We start from the raw sequence: 15,929 nt of genomic DNA on the forward strand, positions 1-15,929 counted from the left end.
CCGCAGTTTGTCTCCAACAATGGACCATAGCTCGGAAGCCCCCTCTGCTGGCAGCAGGCACTACTGCACAGACAAATAGCGCATTGTTATCGCCTCTAGCAAGAACAATACACGCCAGTGTGTTAGGGCTCCAGGGCTAATGACGCAGCTGCTGATGGACGCAGCATCCTTTGTTAGGGATTACGTTGTTTACAAACAATGGGAAGAACAGTGTAAACTGAACAAGGCTGCTTTGGGATTGCTAAAGCTTTCGTTTGCATGCACAGGCAGACTGAAAGAGATTGGGGCCAGATGTTCCAGGGGGCTTACCAGTGGGAGCTACCAACCACATCTGAAAATTTGGCCCCACTCATGGATCCAGGAGCGCTCACCTCTGGTTCTGTAACATCTAGCATTTTGGTATTAATTTTTCTCCTTCTATTGGATTGGCTAAATTCAGTGACCAAACACCACTGGAGTTAAAGGGATACTTCCATTTCTTTTTAGGTGGATTTCATTTAAAAGCGACCAACCAGGTTCAGGTTCTACAATTGCCCGAGTTCACAGGGCAGGTGTGTGCTTTGACAACCATATTTTAGCTTTTGAAGAGGGGTTCATTGCTCCTGTTGCAGTTCAAAAGGCCCATGCAGACAGGTGAAGCAGTAACACGGACTACCTGATGTGCTCTCAATCTACAGATAAAACAAACTTTTTTTTTTCATGTTGCTTCCATTACACGCATCTTAATTGTTACATGGAACAACAGTAGGTAAAAAAAATTCCAAGTGTGATTTTTAGTGTCCTTTTTAGCAGCACTTTGTCAAGCATATGCAAAGAAGAAAAATAAAAGCCCAATCCTAGCTGAAAATATAGGCTGACAATTTGCTCCTATTGCTGTACTCACCCTCTCCTCAAAGGCAGTAGATAGCACTAGTCTGTATGTCACTACAGTATGTATGTGCTGTCACAGTTCAGGGCAACTGCACCTGTATTTCCCCTCTCTGGTCCAGCAAGGGCACCGATGCTTGGCTCCCCTGGCTGTCACCTCTCTTGCATGGAGAGACATCCCTCACCCTTCTGACCGGGGGATCTCCAGGTTGAACAGTTCCCTGCCTTCACTGTTATTCCCAGCAGAGACAGGCTGCCCCAGCAGTGCTGCTTGCTTTCTCTTCAGAGACACTTAGCACAGCCAGGCATAACAAAATAGTTATGAAGTAGCTGGGAAAATGTAGCGATGCCACTGTCTGGCTAACATTCACATCGTGAAACGAACACAGCAGGGACACAAGGTAGAAAGAGTGAGGCCAAGATGCTGTAAGATAGTAAACTTGCAAGCCATCTACATTGGACAGAAGGTTATAAAGAGGAGTTTGGGGAAAGGACATGAGAACAGAGGGGCAGGCAGGAGACCAGAAGCTGGAACTTGATATGGAAGGTGTTGGGACGTCGTGGAGGGATGCAAATAAGGGTCTGACAAGTCAGTGATGGGAAAGAAAGATGATTGTGGCAGCACTGGAGGGGAGAGGACGAGGTGGCAACAGCGAAGGTGACCAAGGAATGGCCCAGGGTTGTAGTAGGAAGGATGGGAAAGGGAAGGATGGATTTTTAGGCCAGCCATAAAAGCAGCAGCATTTGGTAATTGGCCCTTCCAATCCCAGTGCACAAGGCTCCCTTCTGGGTACCATTCCAGAAGGCTCACAAGGGCTACCAAGGCAATGTCTCCCATGACTAGGCATTTAGGCCTTCGCCCTCCAATTAAAGTCAACCCAGCACACTGTTTCAAGCACTCTCTTCGGCAGGTGCTCTGACCTAACCTATGTCCATCTTCTAGGTTCCAAGAGCCTTGGGGTAGGAACTGGGGCTGTGTCCTGCACAGCTCTCAGCACACTGCAGCACTTAGGAGAAGATCCATAGAGGGGCAGAAACTACAGGGAAACATGTATGTCCTTCTGGAGACATGGAAACTCTAGGACCCTGCAGGAAGCCACACTCTCTTATGCCCCAGCAGACTCCAAGCAGGGGGACATGAAGCCAGGACCTCCCTCTGAGCAGTGCTGGGCTGGGGAAGGGGATGGCTGCAGTCAGAGCAGCCAGGCTTTGTGTGGAGACATCGCAGGGCTGGCATCACTGGCACCAGTTCACCACCTCAGTACGGACTGTGAAGAAGCTGCACACTAGCAAGAGGCCAGGAGGAGCTTTATGGCAGAACTAAAGCATTTCCGTGTCCACAAGAGCTCTGACAGCCCCACCCTGCTCAGTTCCGAGCCATTTCTTCTTAACTCTTTGCTGCCATTCTGCCCTGCGGCCTCTCTGCTGCAAGCCAACTTGGCAGCATTCTTTGAAAGGCTCCCTTCTCATTGGGGGTGTCTCACTGCACGGGGACATATCCTGCTACATGCTGGGCCCGGCAAGCCTAGCACAGGGGGCGACACCCTTGCTCTTCTCAAAGCCCAGATATCAATGCCACTGACTCGAGAGAAAAGGAAGGAGCCACCAAGCTAGAGTGTTCATTTACAGGACATTTATTACACTGTAAAAAGTCCATTGGATTCCCAGCCATTTATTCCTTATGTACATTGTCTATCCTCTGTGGCTCTGGGTTTCCTCTGAGTACAGAACATGCCAGCTCTGAGTCACTCCCCGTTTCCAATGGGATTTCTGCAATCAGCCCAGAGAATTTATAAAACTATTTCAGAAAACAGGAAGAACTGAGATATGGTACATGCCAGCTGGCTGGCTCCGCTTCCGGAAGGGATGGCAGAGAAGGCATTGGCATCCACAGCACAGGGGAAAAGCAAAGTGCAACACTGCCAGGGCTTTGCTGAGCTGCTGGAGCTTTGGAGGCAGGGAAGGAGGGAAGCTGAGCACCCCAACTCCCATGGTGGGACTTGACAAGCAGCCAGCTCCTCTCTCAAGCTAAGGAGCATTCAGGCCCGATGGCTGGAGAAGAGAGCACCTGCACCTGGAAACAGGAAGGGGCCAGTGTAGTGTCTAGGCAGGAGGATGCTGTTGTTCATTTCATGGGGAGTTGCTCCCAAGAGCTGCTGTGGGAGAGGCATTGCTGGGGCTGCTTTCAGCTGCTGGCTTCCACCTAAGTCTGCCCAACAGCTAACACTGGTTGGATTCTCTCCCTCCTCCCAGAAAGGCCTCAGCGTGTCACTCAGACCCAGAGGGAGGGGGTAGAGCTGGTCTTGCCAGGGGTGCCCACCTGCGCCCTTTAGCCATTGGGCTGGGGGGAGCATGGTGATATGCTGCAGTCCGGAGCCAGGAGAGCACAGCCTGCACACCATGGCCAGCAAGCTCAGAGCCACGCTGAGGGGGGATGTATGTTTCTGGGGAGAGGAATGAAAGCCAAACACCTGCCACGTGTGGATGCCCAGGGCCTGCACCAAGAACTAGTGCCAAGGACAGTGGATGAACCAGCTGGCCTGAATCATTAGAGAGGTCCCAGGAACCCAGGCCTCTCTGCTCCCACAGCACAGAGCTTCCCTCTTCACCTGCTAACAGCAGTGGCTTGCTCACAGGCTGCTGGGTAAAGGTGGTGGCCTGGCCCCTGAGATTGCAAAGGCAAGGAGGCGGTCAGTGGTGATTAGTGGCACTGAGCTCCCCCTCCAAGGAAGGGAGCCAGTGACTCCTGAGCAGTAGCCATGAGAAGGGAGCAAAGGCCAACATGCTCCAGGGGGATTTTAGCAGCTGCCCTGCCAAGCACCCTGCTGCCCTTCTGCTCAAGCTACCATCCTCCACAGCAAACGTGGCAACTACCAGGGAGGATCTGGCTGGTATCCTCCACCTGCAGCACTTCCTCAGCAAGCCGTCCTGAAGCCCCCTCTCTCTAGTTGACTTCAGAGGTTGTCATGGGATCGGTGGGCCGTGCAGTGGCCAGGAGGGGAACAGGGGAAGTGGCCTCAATCAGGGCAGGGTTGAGAATGATTGGCAGAGTCATAGGCGGCACCCCGACCTGCAGGGGGGAGGCGAGAGGCTGCAGGATCAGTGGTGACTGTGCCATATGAGGAGGTACATCTGTGACAGGGCTCATCTTCACTGATGCCATCACAGAGAGAGGGGAGCCAGAGGCACCTCTGATGGCTGGGCCAGGGCCTGGGGCTCTCTCAGAGTCTGCGGGAGGAATGGAGAGAACAATCCTGTGTGTTAAACCCTCTCCTGTGTAACCCCGAGGTGAGCAGGGATTGCGGGGCCTGCCCCCGGGCTGGCCTCCCCCTAAGCCAAGCGGGGATCGCGGGGCCTTCCCCTAGGCCAGCCTCTGCGCCAAGCCCAACGGGAATCACAGGGCCTTCCTCACACCACCCTCCCCCGAGGGGGATTGCGGGGCTGCCCACAGGCCAACCTCCACCTGAGCCGAGATTGCGGGGCCTCCCCCAGGTCACCTTCCCCTGAGCCAAGCAGGAATTGTGGGGCCTGCCCGAGGCCAGCCTCCCCCTGAGCTGAGTGGGGATCACGGGGCCTTCCCCCAGGGCCAGCCTCCCAACTCCCAGCCAGGCACCCTGAGCAAAGACACAAGCCAGGGCAGATCGCGAGCACTCCCCCAACCACAGAGGGATGGAGGCCTAGGCTTGTCCACTTGAAAACTGAAGCCCACTCCATAGCTCAGAGCCTGCTCAGGAGACCCAGCCCCTGCAGACCCATCTGATTGAGGTTGAAAGTGGCTCCACTGAACCCAAGCCCAGCTGAATAATGCTGCTGGGGAGGGACGAGTGCTTGAGCCCACAGGAGACTCACCACTGGCACCCAGCTCAGAGGGCTTCTCTGAGGGCAATGGGTGGGCAGCAGAAGCAGGCAGGGCAGGTGCCACTGGTTTCTGAGGATGTGGCTCTGTTGGCACGCTGGGGACAGGTTCTAGATACATAAAATAAGCAGTGAGCCTGCAGCCCCCCTAGAGCCATACTCCCCCCGACCCCACCATCCAGCCTCTCACCACAGTGCCCTACTCACAAGCCCCACCACCCCAGGCCTATGAGCTCACCAACATCCTGGAACTGGAGCAAGGCTCCCCCCACCCACTGGGAAGCAAAGGTCTGGCCTACAAGGGCAGGGCCGTGGTGGCAATTCCCCAGCCCTGCATACCCTGGATGACTGTCTGTTTGAAGAGCTCATCGCGCAGTCTGGGCAGGAAGCAATCTATCCGCTCCCAGGTGATCTCCCAGAGGTCCGAGTACCCTGTGCGTGAATCCGCACTGTGGAATATTCCAGCCGTGTCCATCACAAGCAGCATGTTCTTCAGAGATTCTGGGATGGCCTCTGGCTGCAACGAGACACTCCTTAGAACAGAGCTGGGGCAACTCAGGGACAGAGCAATGGAGGCACAGAACAGCTGACGGAGGGTCTTGGACTACGAGACCACAGGGGGACATGGGACCAGGAGGGTTTCAGAGCAGGGTAGGGGAGCGAGCTGGGTGTAAGAGTGGGAAGAGAAGGAACCATGAGGCCCAGAGAATCAGCGAAGCATTGTAGCACCCACTCAGTGCCATACCAGTAAGTCACTGGAGCCTGCATGCATGTACTTGTCCATGAAGTCCAGGATCGTCAGCCACAGAGCAGCAAATGTTGTCAAGGAGAGCAGTGGGGACAGATGCTGCAGGAACACCTAGAGTAGCAGACACCACCACAGTAAGGGACACGAGTTAAGAGGCAGCACCAAGCCACAGGGCTGCGACCCTCGGCTCTGGGGCCAAACCCTCCCTCCTGGAGCCCTCGTTTTTTCTGGCAGGTTCAGGAGAGGGATAGGCAGGATTCCAGGTACAGGGCTCTGAGGGCTCCAGAGGCAGTGCCCAGGACCTGATCTCCCCTCCTTTAGATCTCCAGCACATGCTGCTGCTCAGCTCCGACCCCCCGACTTCCATGCCTTTGGCATCCACTTCCCCTGGGCCATGGGCCAAATGCTGATCAAGGCGTTATCACTGATCGCTCTGGAGGAGGAGTGCAGTGTGATGGTGTCTGTCTCCATCCTCTGCCAACTGTTGGGATGAGGGGAACATGCTGCAGTCTGGCAGCAGGACACCCCCTTGGAAAGCAGATAACACACAGCATGTGCGGCTGGAGGAGGTGCCCATTGCTCAGGGCTAATGCCAGGCCAGACCACACACTGGCAGTCAACCTTCAAGCCCACCCCCCAGAGCAGCAGAGTTGGTCAAAATCCAAGCACAACTTTTTAGCTAGACCCCAAGCAGAGAGTTGCCAAGCAGACTGCCCACAGAGCTCCGCACGCACAAGCGGAACAAGGCACTCTCGGGTGCTGTGGAGCATCCTTGCCTTGGAGAGCAGCGTTGAGGCTCTCATTCTGGTCTCCTCCATCCCACCAACGTCAGCTGGGCTCACGTTCTCCAGCAGTTTGGTCAGCAGAGGGAACAGCACCTAGTGAATCAATGACATGAACATGTCGTAGGTCAGGAATAGTCACTGCAGCAAAGGTGGTTACTAACCTGGCTGGAGTGGCTGGCTCATGGCATTCTGGGGACTCACTCCCAGGCCAGCAAGCGCAGAGGCAGCTCAGGAAATGAGAAGGAAAGGGCTGCTTTCACACCTCAAAGAGGTTCAGCTGGGAGTCTGGGCAAAGGGGTTTTCAGAGGGACTGGTAGTGGGGAAAGCCCAATCCCTCACTGTGAGTGGGCAGCTGCCTGGAACAGCTGCACTCCCATGCTAGCCACAGGGCATGGGAAGCCAGTGCCCTCAGCCCCTGGACTGCTTGCTCCTTGACTCCCCCATACAGTGCTGCTAAAGCCAATGGGAAGCCAGCCAACTCCAGCTACAGTTCCCAGAGGCAGCGCTCCCCTGCTCCAGTGCACAGCTCAGCTGGAAGGTTACCTTATTGAAGCAGGACTCCCACTCCAAAGCATCCAGCGCCTGCAGGTCATGCACGAGGAGAGCCCGCTGCAGGTAGGTGAGTGCCTGCATCCGCACCTGACGCCGGGCATCACAGCACAGCCAGGCAATACCTGCACATGGGTGAGAGCCAGACTCTCATTTCCGCATCAAACATAGGGCAGTGTCACGGCCCCCGCCGCCACCCTGTGGGTGAGTGTAAAAGCTCATTCTAATGCAGAGCAACACTGCCATGCAATCTGGAGCCTTGGGTGAGAAGTGCTAGGGAAGGGCATATGCTGACCCTCCTTCACCCCCAGGAGAGAGGCTATACTGCACCGAGGTCACAGATGGGAAACCTGAGGCCTAGAGTGGTAAACGACAAGTCCAAAGTGAGCCAGTGGCAGAGATGCCATGTCGGACTCGGCTCACAGCCCTGCTCTGAGCACTAAGTCACATCTCCCTCCAGCCCCATGGTGCTGGACGACGCTCAGCCCTGACCGTTCAGAACAGCAGTGCTGCTGGTCACTTAGTCACTGCGGCCCTTTACCATGCTGCCATGCAAGCTCATCTCAGTTGCCAGGCCCCTGGCCTGGGTGAAACAGGATGTTAGCCAGTGGAAGGGTATTGGTAGCAACAGCCATGTCAAAACAGCCAAGGAACAGAAGCAAACACACTGATTTCTTCTCAAGCTGGGCTCAGACATCACTTGTCATACAACTGCTGTCCAGTGTCCTTTTCCAGCTGGAGAGAACAGGAGGAGCCCCTAGCTGAACTCTCCTCCTTCCCCCATCTGCAGGGCTCGGCGCTGTGTACCAGCCCCCACCCAGACACTGGAAATCTCCGCCCCATCAGCATAGGAAAGCAGTGGCGGGAGGGGAGGGGGGGCTTTACCCTGCAGCAACGGGCACCAGCAGTTGGACCACAGTGTTTGAGAGTCTGCTTCTATTTTCTTCCCTGCGGCCTCCAGGTGGTGCTGCTCCTCTGCCCAAGAGCTGTAGATGGTGGCAGCTCGTGTGTGGAGGGTGTGCATGAGATCCAGCAACTGCAATTAAAAGCATCCAAGTAAGCAACGCACCAGGGATGCCATTTCATACTGGGAGGGAGGGCAACTTTAACCAGATTCCAGAGGCTACTTGGGCACCTGAAAACTCAGGGTTTTTTCCCCAGATAACATCTTAGATACAAAAACAACAAGGAGTCTGGTGGCACCTTAAAGACTAACAGATTTATTTGGGCATAAGCTTTTGTGGGTAAAAGCCCACTTCTTCAGATGCATTGTTTTTTACCCACGAAAGCTTATGCCCAAATAAATCTGTTAGTCTTTACAGTGCCACGGGACTCCTTGCTGTTTTTGTGGATACAGACTAACATGGCTACCCCCGATCTTAGATACAGTGCTCCTGTCAGATAACAATTTCTAATTCCTATATAAAGAAAGAAAATTAAATAAATATTAGATCCTCTAATACTAGCATGTTCCGACATCTTGTGTCAATTCACTTAAGGGACACTGGTTTGGTTTAAAATTTTAATGTGTATACTTACTTTGTTACTGATTCTTTGAATACAACAATTGAAACAATTGTAGAAAAATCTAGATTACTTTCTATCACTTTTTTGCAGTTCATGAAGCTTGGAATAGATCATTTAACTTTTGGAAACATCCTACTAGGGCAAGGCCCCATGAGTTTATACTGCACCTGCCTGGGGCTCTAGGGCTGTTACCCCACTACAAACAACAGACTAGAAACTGACTTTAAACAGGAGTGAAACTGACACTATCAAAAAGAAAAGGAGTACTTGTGGCACCTTAGAGACTAACCAATTTATTTGAGCATGAGCTTTCGTGAGCTACAAACTCCTTTTCTTTTTGCGAATACAGACTAACACGGCTGTTACTCTGAAACCTGACACTATCAAGTCACTTTCATAGTATTGCCAACCCCAAAATGTTCAAACATCATGAATCAGATTCACCAAAAATCATGAGATTGGCTTTAAAAATAATAAGAGTATGTAAAAATGATACATTTGGCATTCTTTTTATTTACATTCTGCTTTTTGAGCCTTTACAATGCATTGGGGTCACATTTTGAAGTTTTCTCCACAGCCACAAGGGCTAGAAATTTCATTTCTCTTTAAGAATGAAGGATGACATTATCACATAGCCACTTGACTCCAGGAGCTGGGGCTTTAAGGAAAATAATAATCATCATGAGACTCATGACAGATTAATGACAAAATCATGAGAGCTGGCAACACTGCCTTCTGTTTAGAGGCTACTTTCCAGAAGGATCTTAAAACACAACACTACAGTGCTTGAGTTGCAATTTTCACAGGAGAATATTTAAAACCAAACACCAAGAAAATTCTACATTTTAAAGTTGAGAAAAAAATGGAGACTTCTGCGGTATCTCAGGGTCACTGCAGGCAGGAAAGGAAAATAAACAGCACCAGGGCTCTTGGCAGCTCTTCCTCTTGAAAGAAAGTTGGAGGGTCAAATCTCCTAGACATTAATCAAGTAAAACTATTGCCATCAGTGCCTACACTCAGAGATATTAACATCACAGTGAACATATGATTACGTGTGTGGTTAATAACTATACACGTCATACTTAACTATCTGAGCCATTTTATCCAGAGTTACACATCATATATGTATTGGCTCAGGGACTATTTTCCCACGAGGTGGCTTTGAAAATCTCGCCTTTTGTCTGTGTCCTAGGGTGACTAGACAGCAAGTGTGAAAAATTGGGACAAGGGGTGGAGGGTAATAGGCACCTATACAAGACAAAGCCCCAAATATTGGGACAGTCCTATAAAAATCGGGACATCTGGTCACCCTAGCGTGTCCCTCAGTGCCCCATCTGTACAATGGGGATAACAGCACTGCTCTACCTCACCGTGGGGTTGTGATGTGAGGCAGTCATACTGTGATGATGGGGCCACATAAGTACAGATAGAGTGGGAACTTCTCTATATCTGGTTTCAGAGTAACAGCCGTGTTAGTCTGTATTCGCAAAAAGAAAAGGAGTACTTGTGGCACCTTAGAGACTAACCAATTTATTTGAGCATGAGCTTTCGTGAGCCACAGCTCACGTATGCATCTGATGAAGTGAGCTGTGGCTCACGAAAGCTCATGCTCAAATAAATTGGTTAGTCTCTAAGGTGCCACAAGTACTCCTTTTCTTTTTTCTCTATATCTGCTATCCCTTCCCTGGGTTTTGGTTCCTTTTCACCTACCCCCCTCACATCTCCCTTTTTTCTGAATAAAAAGGAGGAGGAGTCTGGTGGCACCTTAAAGACTAACAGATTTATTTGGGCATAAGCTTTCGTGGATAAAAAACCCACTTCTTTTTTTACCCACAAAAGCTTATGCTCAAATAAATCTGTTATTCTTTAAGTTGCCACCAGACTTCTCCTTGTTTTTGTGGATACAGACTAACACAGCTACCCCTCTGATCTTTCCTGAATGTAAACTTGGCTCAGAGGGCTTGGCTGTATTTCTTCTAAGTCCCCTGCTTTCTCTCTTCAACACCCCATTACCCCCAGAGGGATTCCTGTTTTACAGGTTCATCTAACTGGACTTCCAGATCCTTAATTTAATCACAGAACCCTTTCTTATCTTAATCACCCTGCCTCTGTTTGTAAACAAAACACTGACTCCCTGCCCCAAGGGCACAAGCTGCAAGAAGCATCTCTCTCCTGCAGAACTGACATTCCACACTAATTCTGTGAAGTTGAGAGGTCCGTATGGGAGCCCACCTCCTGTAGGGAACTAAGGGTGGGGCAGGACCTGACCTCCCGCTCCCTAATTGGCAACTTGCAGGACTCTAGTGCCCAAAGCAATGCCATGCCCTGCCTTCCCCTAAACCAGGGCTAAAGACTTCCACTCCTCACCCAGCTTCGCCCACACCAGTGCACAGTCCGGGGACAAGGGGTTGGGGGGGGGGTCACCTCCCTCTACGCCTCCCACCATACACAGAGCATGTCTGGGTCATGCGAGAGCCGGGGACAGACACACTGGCAGAGATGAACCTGTCTTTAAGGGACAGGAGGAAGAAGTAATCCTCTGGGAGGAGGGAGGATCAGGGGAAGGACTAGTGGGTCACATGGGAAAGAATGGAGTCCTTTCTAGGTGTGTGGGGACGGAGCTTTGCCTCTGGAGAGAGGGAGACAACTGCAGTCGTGCTGACCAGGTACAGTCTGATCTTCTCAGCGTAAAGCCTGTAACAAGGCTATTGCTCAGGGACTAATGATTCAGTTACTGAACTCTAGATCTACAGCATGACTCTTCCCACAGGACAACACCCAGCATGGCGCTGCACATGGCCCGTAATCAAGGTCCAGATTGAGAACTGTTTCCAGACAGAGGCGATTCCCCCGCCCTTCAAAGACCCCTAAATTCCAAATACATCCTTCATTTCCCTCCATAGAAGTGCCCTAACTCCACCTCGGACACACCCCAGGGCTCACACATCCTTCGTTCCTCTATCACAGACACCATCTAATCCTTCTCATGCCCCTCACTATCTCATCACAAAATCCCCCCCATCCCAGTCACCCTCCTCAGTGACCCCCACAGCTCCAGACACAGCCTTCACCCCTCTTTATTAAACCTCACCCCCCACATCTGCCTGTGTCTTCCCTCATCGCACAGACACCTCCCACACTCCCCTTAACACTAGGACCAGACACATGCCTGACCCCTAACTGAGCAGTGATAGAGATGAGCCCCACCCCTCTTGGGGAAGTTCCCACCAAGGGTGGGCAGCGGGGCCCCCAGATGGGAAAGGAGAGGAGGAAATCCTGGCTATACTTACGTCCTGACTAACCTGTAAAGACACAGTGTGGTAGCTGGCCGGGACACTCTCGTCATCCTCCTCGTCGCTGTGGGAGTGGCTCTGGTGCTGGCTTGAGGCCCGTGAGCGCCTCAGCGAGTTCTCTTTTGGCTTCTTCTTGAATCGGTTGGATTTACCATCATACTTATGGCTCTTCACTCGCTTCTCCTGGGACTTGTACCCTAGGGAGCACCAGGAGCCATAACATACCCATGGACATACTCCATCACACACACTGGGATCCCAATGCAGACTGGCCCGCAAGCCCTTCTCAATCTACATATTAACAACCTTCTGAAGTAAAGGGCCCAACCTCATGAGGTGCCAAGTGTCCCCAGAGGTCTGTGGATCCTCAGAGCCTGTTGGGACCAAGCCCCGGAGCACCAGCACCACCCGGATGCCATTTCTCCGGCTGATGGTGCTCCTCTTTCTCCACCTCGCAGTCACACAGTCCCCCTCACTGGCAAGTATGAGGGACAGGAAGGGGCTATGGAATGAGGTCAGCACTAGCTCACTACTCCAGCACCCATGGCCAGACCAATCCCCACTAGGTGATCTGCCTGCTGCAGCCAGTCAAGCTTTAAAAGACCAAAGTGACAAGGCCTCCCCCTGCCCCCGCCCCGCCAAGAAAATCCCACAGCCAATTGGCTCTCCTCCTTCGGGGGTGCACTCTGCTTGTCCCTTGCTCCTCTGTGTGCTGTTGCCTGACGCACCCTAACCAAGCCCCACCTTACCTCCATTCAAACTCGCCTCTACAAAGATGCGGATGGTTTTGACGCAGAGTTCGAAGTTCTCTGGAGTGACATGAGCAGCATCTCGCACAATGAAGGACAGGGACTCCACGCACTTCATGAGAGATTTGGTGTCGTGTGGGCCCAGGTCCAGACCCACAGTCAGGCTATACTGGTTCACGAGAGGAGATGGACCCTGCCTGCTGAGCCCAGCCGTGGGTTTGGGGCTGTCAATGTCGTCCTTGCCAACCTGCAATCCAGAGCAATAGCACAGTGTGAGAGGATGCAGCCCCGCGTGCACAGAACAGCACAGACGTGTCAGCCCATCCCCAGGGCAGGTGTTTTCTCTATCACCAACAGGAGGTACTGCTGCTGGCTGGACCCATCTCTCCTCCTTTCTACACTTGTCTGCTCCCGTACACCTCTTCTCCACCTGTGCTTCTCATCCCCTCACCCCCCTTGCTCTGTTCATCAGTCCCACTCCCTTCGGACCCCACCCCACACTGCACCCAGAGCTGTCAGAGAATGGCACCCACTCACTACAGGGCAAGGGCAAGCCAGATGCACATTGAGGAGGATGGGATCTGCAGGGCAGGGAGCTCATTGACAGCTGCACCCCAACTCCAGTGGATACATGTCCAGCTGTGGTGCTAACAGCTGTCTCACTTTGGTACACTCTGCTGCTACAAGGGATTGAGCCTTTGCCCCAGGCAGCCCTCGCCTTACTCACCACCAGCCAGCCGCTGTTCACCACATCCACGTCAGTCACGGAGCGATGCATCTTGCCTTGCTTGCTGTGATCAGTATATACCTCAGAATCAGAGGTGTAGCCACGGTCCAGGCTGACATCACTCGGGTGGTAGGACAAGGAGATCTCACTGTCGGACTGAGCACCTTCAAAAAGAAATGCATATAAGTGAGCCAAAGCCAGAGCTCCAGGGGATATAAGCCAAAAGAGGCTGCTCCAGCCCATGAGTTCCCAGTTAGAGGAGAACCTGGCCAGGTCTCATTTCCTCTTGCTTTTCCCCCATGAAAGCAGCCATCAGAGCAGCACCCTCAGGGAAAAGAGAGAGAGACCAGATCTTTGTAATAGTTTCTCCCCTATAGCAGGCTTTATGATAAATGTGATTTACGCTGGGAATTCCCACAGGATTCCCCATACTCCAGCTGGCTAACATGGCTGGGGACCTAGAAGGGGAGAGAATCCAATGCTGAAGCCTGGACAAGATAATGATGGAGCCCAGCCGTGGGTTCCCAAAACTGGCCTCCAAAATTGCATTTGCAAAAATCTTTCGCACCCCGCCCCCATTTGTGCATGTGCCCCCTGCACCCACACTGCCTGCTGCATAGCCATACTCAACAGGGGATACATGCAGATCCAACCAAAAATGTGGCCTTAACTGCTGAGCCCCATCTGTATGCATGGAAGCGCTTTCATTCCAGGCTCCTCAGCAGCGCTCTACTTCAGGGGGGCAGATCAGAAAAATCACATGGAAAAGGGGAGTCTGAGGAGAATTACTGCAGTTGCTATGTTGGGACAGAGCAGCACAGCCAACATGTTTGAGAATTTCATGCGCTAGACAGGGCCTCATGGTCATTCACCCAGCCCCACCCCTGCACTAATCTCATGCTCCCCAATAGCCAGCAGCGTACTTTAGCATGCTGTGTCATAGGGGCTGCCTTCCCTACACCTACCATTCAGTTTGATATCACACATTCCCAGATAAGCAATCCTTGCTGGGGGCAGCACTGAAGCCAATGGGATCACTTATTCATGGGCAATCGCTGGGTGTTCTCCAACATCCCACATTTGCTACCATCTAGCCAGCAGGGAGGGAGGTAGAGCTCGGATGTGAATGTCCAAATGCATTTCTTGGTACAAGACTCATGGCAGAAGAGCTTGTGGTCTGTTACATTGCCACTGGGTCTTGTCACATGCTTGTGCCACCAACAGATAGCAGTGCTAGAAGAGAGTGTAGAGAACAACCCTGGGCTGGCCCCTAGAGAAGCCAAGATGAAAGGCCCACCAGCAGGACTTGCCAAACCAGCAGGTATAACGCCCCAGGACCTCGTAAGTAATATCTGGGGAGAGGAAGGAGGCCCTCTATTGTAGGCCTGTGGCAATGAGCTTTGACGGCACATCATCAATCATTTTGCCATGTGCAGTGAGGGAGGACTTAGATTGGGTTTACCCATGTGCCCAACTGGATTGCTCTCACGTGATCGGTAAGTATCAGGGTGAGACAGTGGGGGACTGGTGAGCACGTTTTTGTATGAGTGGTCGGTGCCCTGTCTATACCCAAATGGATTCAGAATCACAAACATTTGATTGCAGTTTCCCAGCACACTGCTCTTAAAACGGCCACAGAGGAGCCAGTCTCTTCACTTCCTTGCTGTCTCCCCCTGTAAGAACATCAAGTAAGATGTGGACAATAGCTCGGTTTATATTACATCCCCAAGAGGAGGATTAATCTGTACGACCCAGGACAAGATCCCCCCTTGGAACCCAGCAGAGTCTCTCAGCAGCTGTGCAATCTCAGCTTCCCTTCCATTGTTCCCTCTGGTGCACTGGCTACTGCTCTGGGAGGAGATGGCAGAGCAGAGAAAGGGACAAATCATGAGTAGGAGTGAACAGCAGGTGCTGGCTTTTAATCTTGCTAATGTAGTTTAATATCAGCTTTGTTTTCCTGCAGTCCCCTTTGCTAATTGAAAAGCCTGAGGAAGCAGCTGCTTATCTGGCAAACAGGCATCAGATTTCCTAGCAGCAGCCCTCTGTCTTACCTGTGTCGTTATCTGCCCTTGCTGTAACCTGCAGGGCTGGGGGCGGTTTCACCCCTGACCCGATACACTCCAGGAGGGTGAAGAGTGTGTACCAGTCATCCCCAGAGTGGATGTTTGCAGCATTGGTCTTCAGAAGCTCGTGGAGGCCATAGGCAACCTGGTGGCTAACTCTGGACAGCACGGTGGGCTTCATCATTAGCAGGATACGGAGTGAGAGGAGAACCTGGCCAGGGAAGGTGGCAGTGAGTGGTCATGGCCAGCGCTACATCCACCCCCATCCCTTACCAAAGTCCTCTCCCAGTTAGAGCTAAAGGCTGTAGCTTCTTCAGCAGAGTTGCATGCACTGCAAAGGGCTGTGAGATTAACCCAGCCTCCTTGCTCGCTGGTGTGCAGTAGTCACATACAGTGTACTTAGACCACGTCCCTTAGTCCCTGGTGGCTGGCAGCAGACAATTTCTGTGAGCTGGAATCTGCGGTAGTAGGATGTCAGCAAAGCAGCACAAGCAGGGACAAGGCCATTCAATGTGGTGTGTAAAGAGTATAAAACTCCCTATCACCCAGGCAATGTGTTAGTATAGAGAGGCTACAAGCCAGGAGGATTGTAACGGTTACCCTTTAGGCACATAAGCTTAACACACAAACTTGGGTGAAAGTGTTTTAGTCTCCACTGTTCCACACACCACCTTCAACCCCTAGAACTGAAAAGGTGGAGAGAACCATCTGTCTGCGGTTCAGTCTGTTCACTTGTCAAACGGACTCTGAAGTGCTCTCAGACGCA

The 15,929-nt window shown here is 52.2% G+C and overlaps 1 protein-coding gene across 8 annotated transcripts in view; it reads right to left on the reverse strand.

Annotated features, from left to right (window-relative positions):
- Positions 1-2,485: 2,485 nt before the first annotated feature.
- GBF1 (golgi brefeldin A resistant guanine nucleotide exchange factor 1) overlaps positions 2,486-15,929 on the reverse strand; it is a 180,201-nt gene continuing 166,757 nt past the window's right edge. For 6 of the 8 annotated variants that reach the window (XM_077820923.1, XM_077820924.1, XM_077820921.1 and 3 more), the window contains 11 exons: positions 15,152-15,374; positions 13,101-13,264; positions 12,374-12,620; positions 11,622-11,821; positions 7,690-7,840; positions 6,799-6,929; positions 6,247-6,348; positions 5,468-5,581; positions 5,062-5,239; positions 4,717-4,833; positions 2,486-4,095 (listed from right to left, as the gene is read on the reverse strand). In XM_077820923.1, the coding sequence (XP_077677049.1) occupies positions 3,812-4,095; positions 4,717-4,833; positions 5,062-5,239; positions 5,468-5,581; positions 6,247-6,348; positions 6,799-6,929; positions 7,690-7,840; positions 11,622-11,821; positions 12,374-12,620; positions 13,101-13,264; positions 15,152-15,374 (1,911 nt within the window). In that variant the 3' untranslated portion in view covers positions 2,486-3,811. The remainder of the gene's footprint in view (positions 4,096-4,716; positions 4,834-5,061; positions 5,240-5,467; positions 5,582-6,246; positions 6,349-6,798; positions 6,930-7,689; positions 7,841-11,621; positions 11,822-12,373; positions 12,621-13,100; positions 13,265-15,151; positions 15,375-15,929) is intronic. The other 2 variants (XM_077820927.1, XM_077820922.1) reach the window with 1 other exon arrangement.

This window comes from Eretmochelys imbricata, chromosome 7 (assembly GCF_965152235.1).
Source record: "Eretmochelys imbricata isolate rEreImb1 chromosome 7, rEreImb1.hap1, whole genome shotgun sequence".
NCBI classification, from domain to species: domain Eukaryota; kingdom Metazoa; phylum Chordata; order Testudines; family Cheloniidae; genus Eretmochelys; species Eretmochelys imbricata.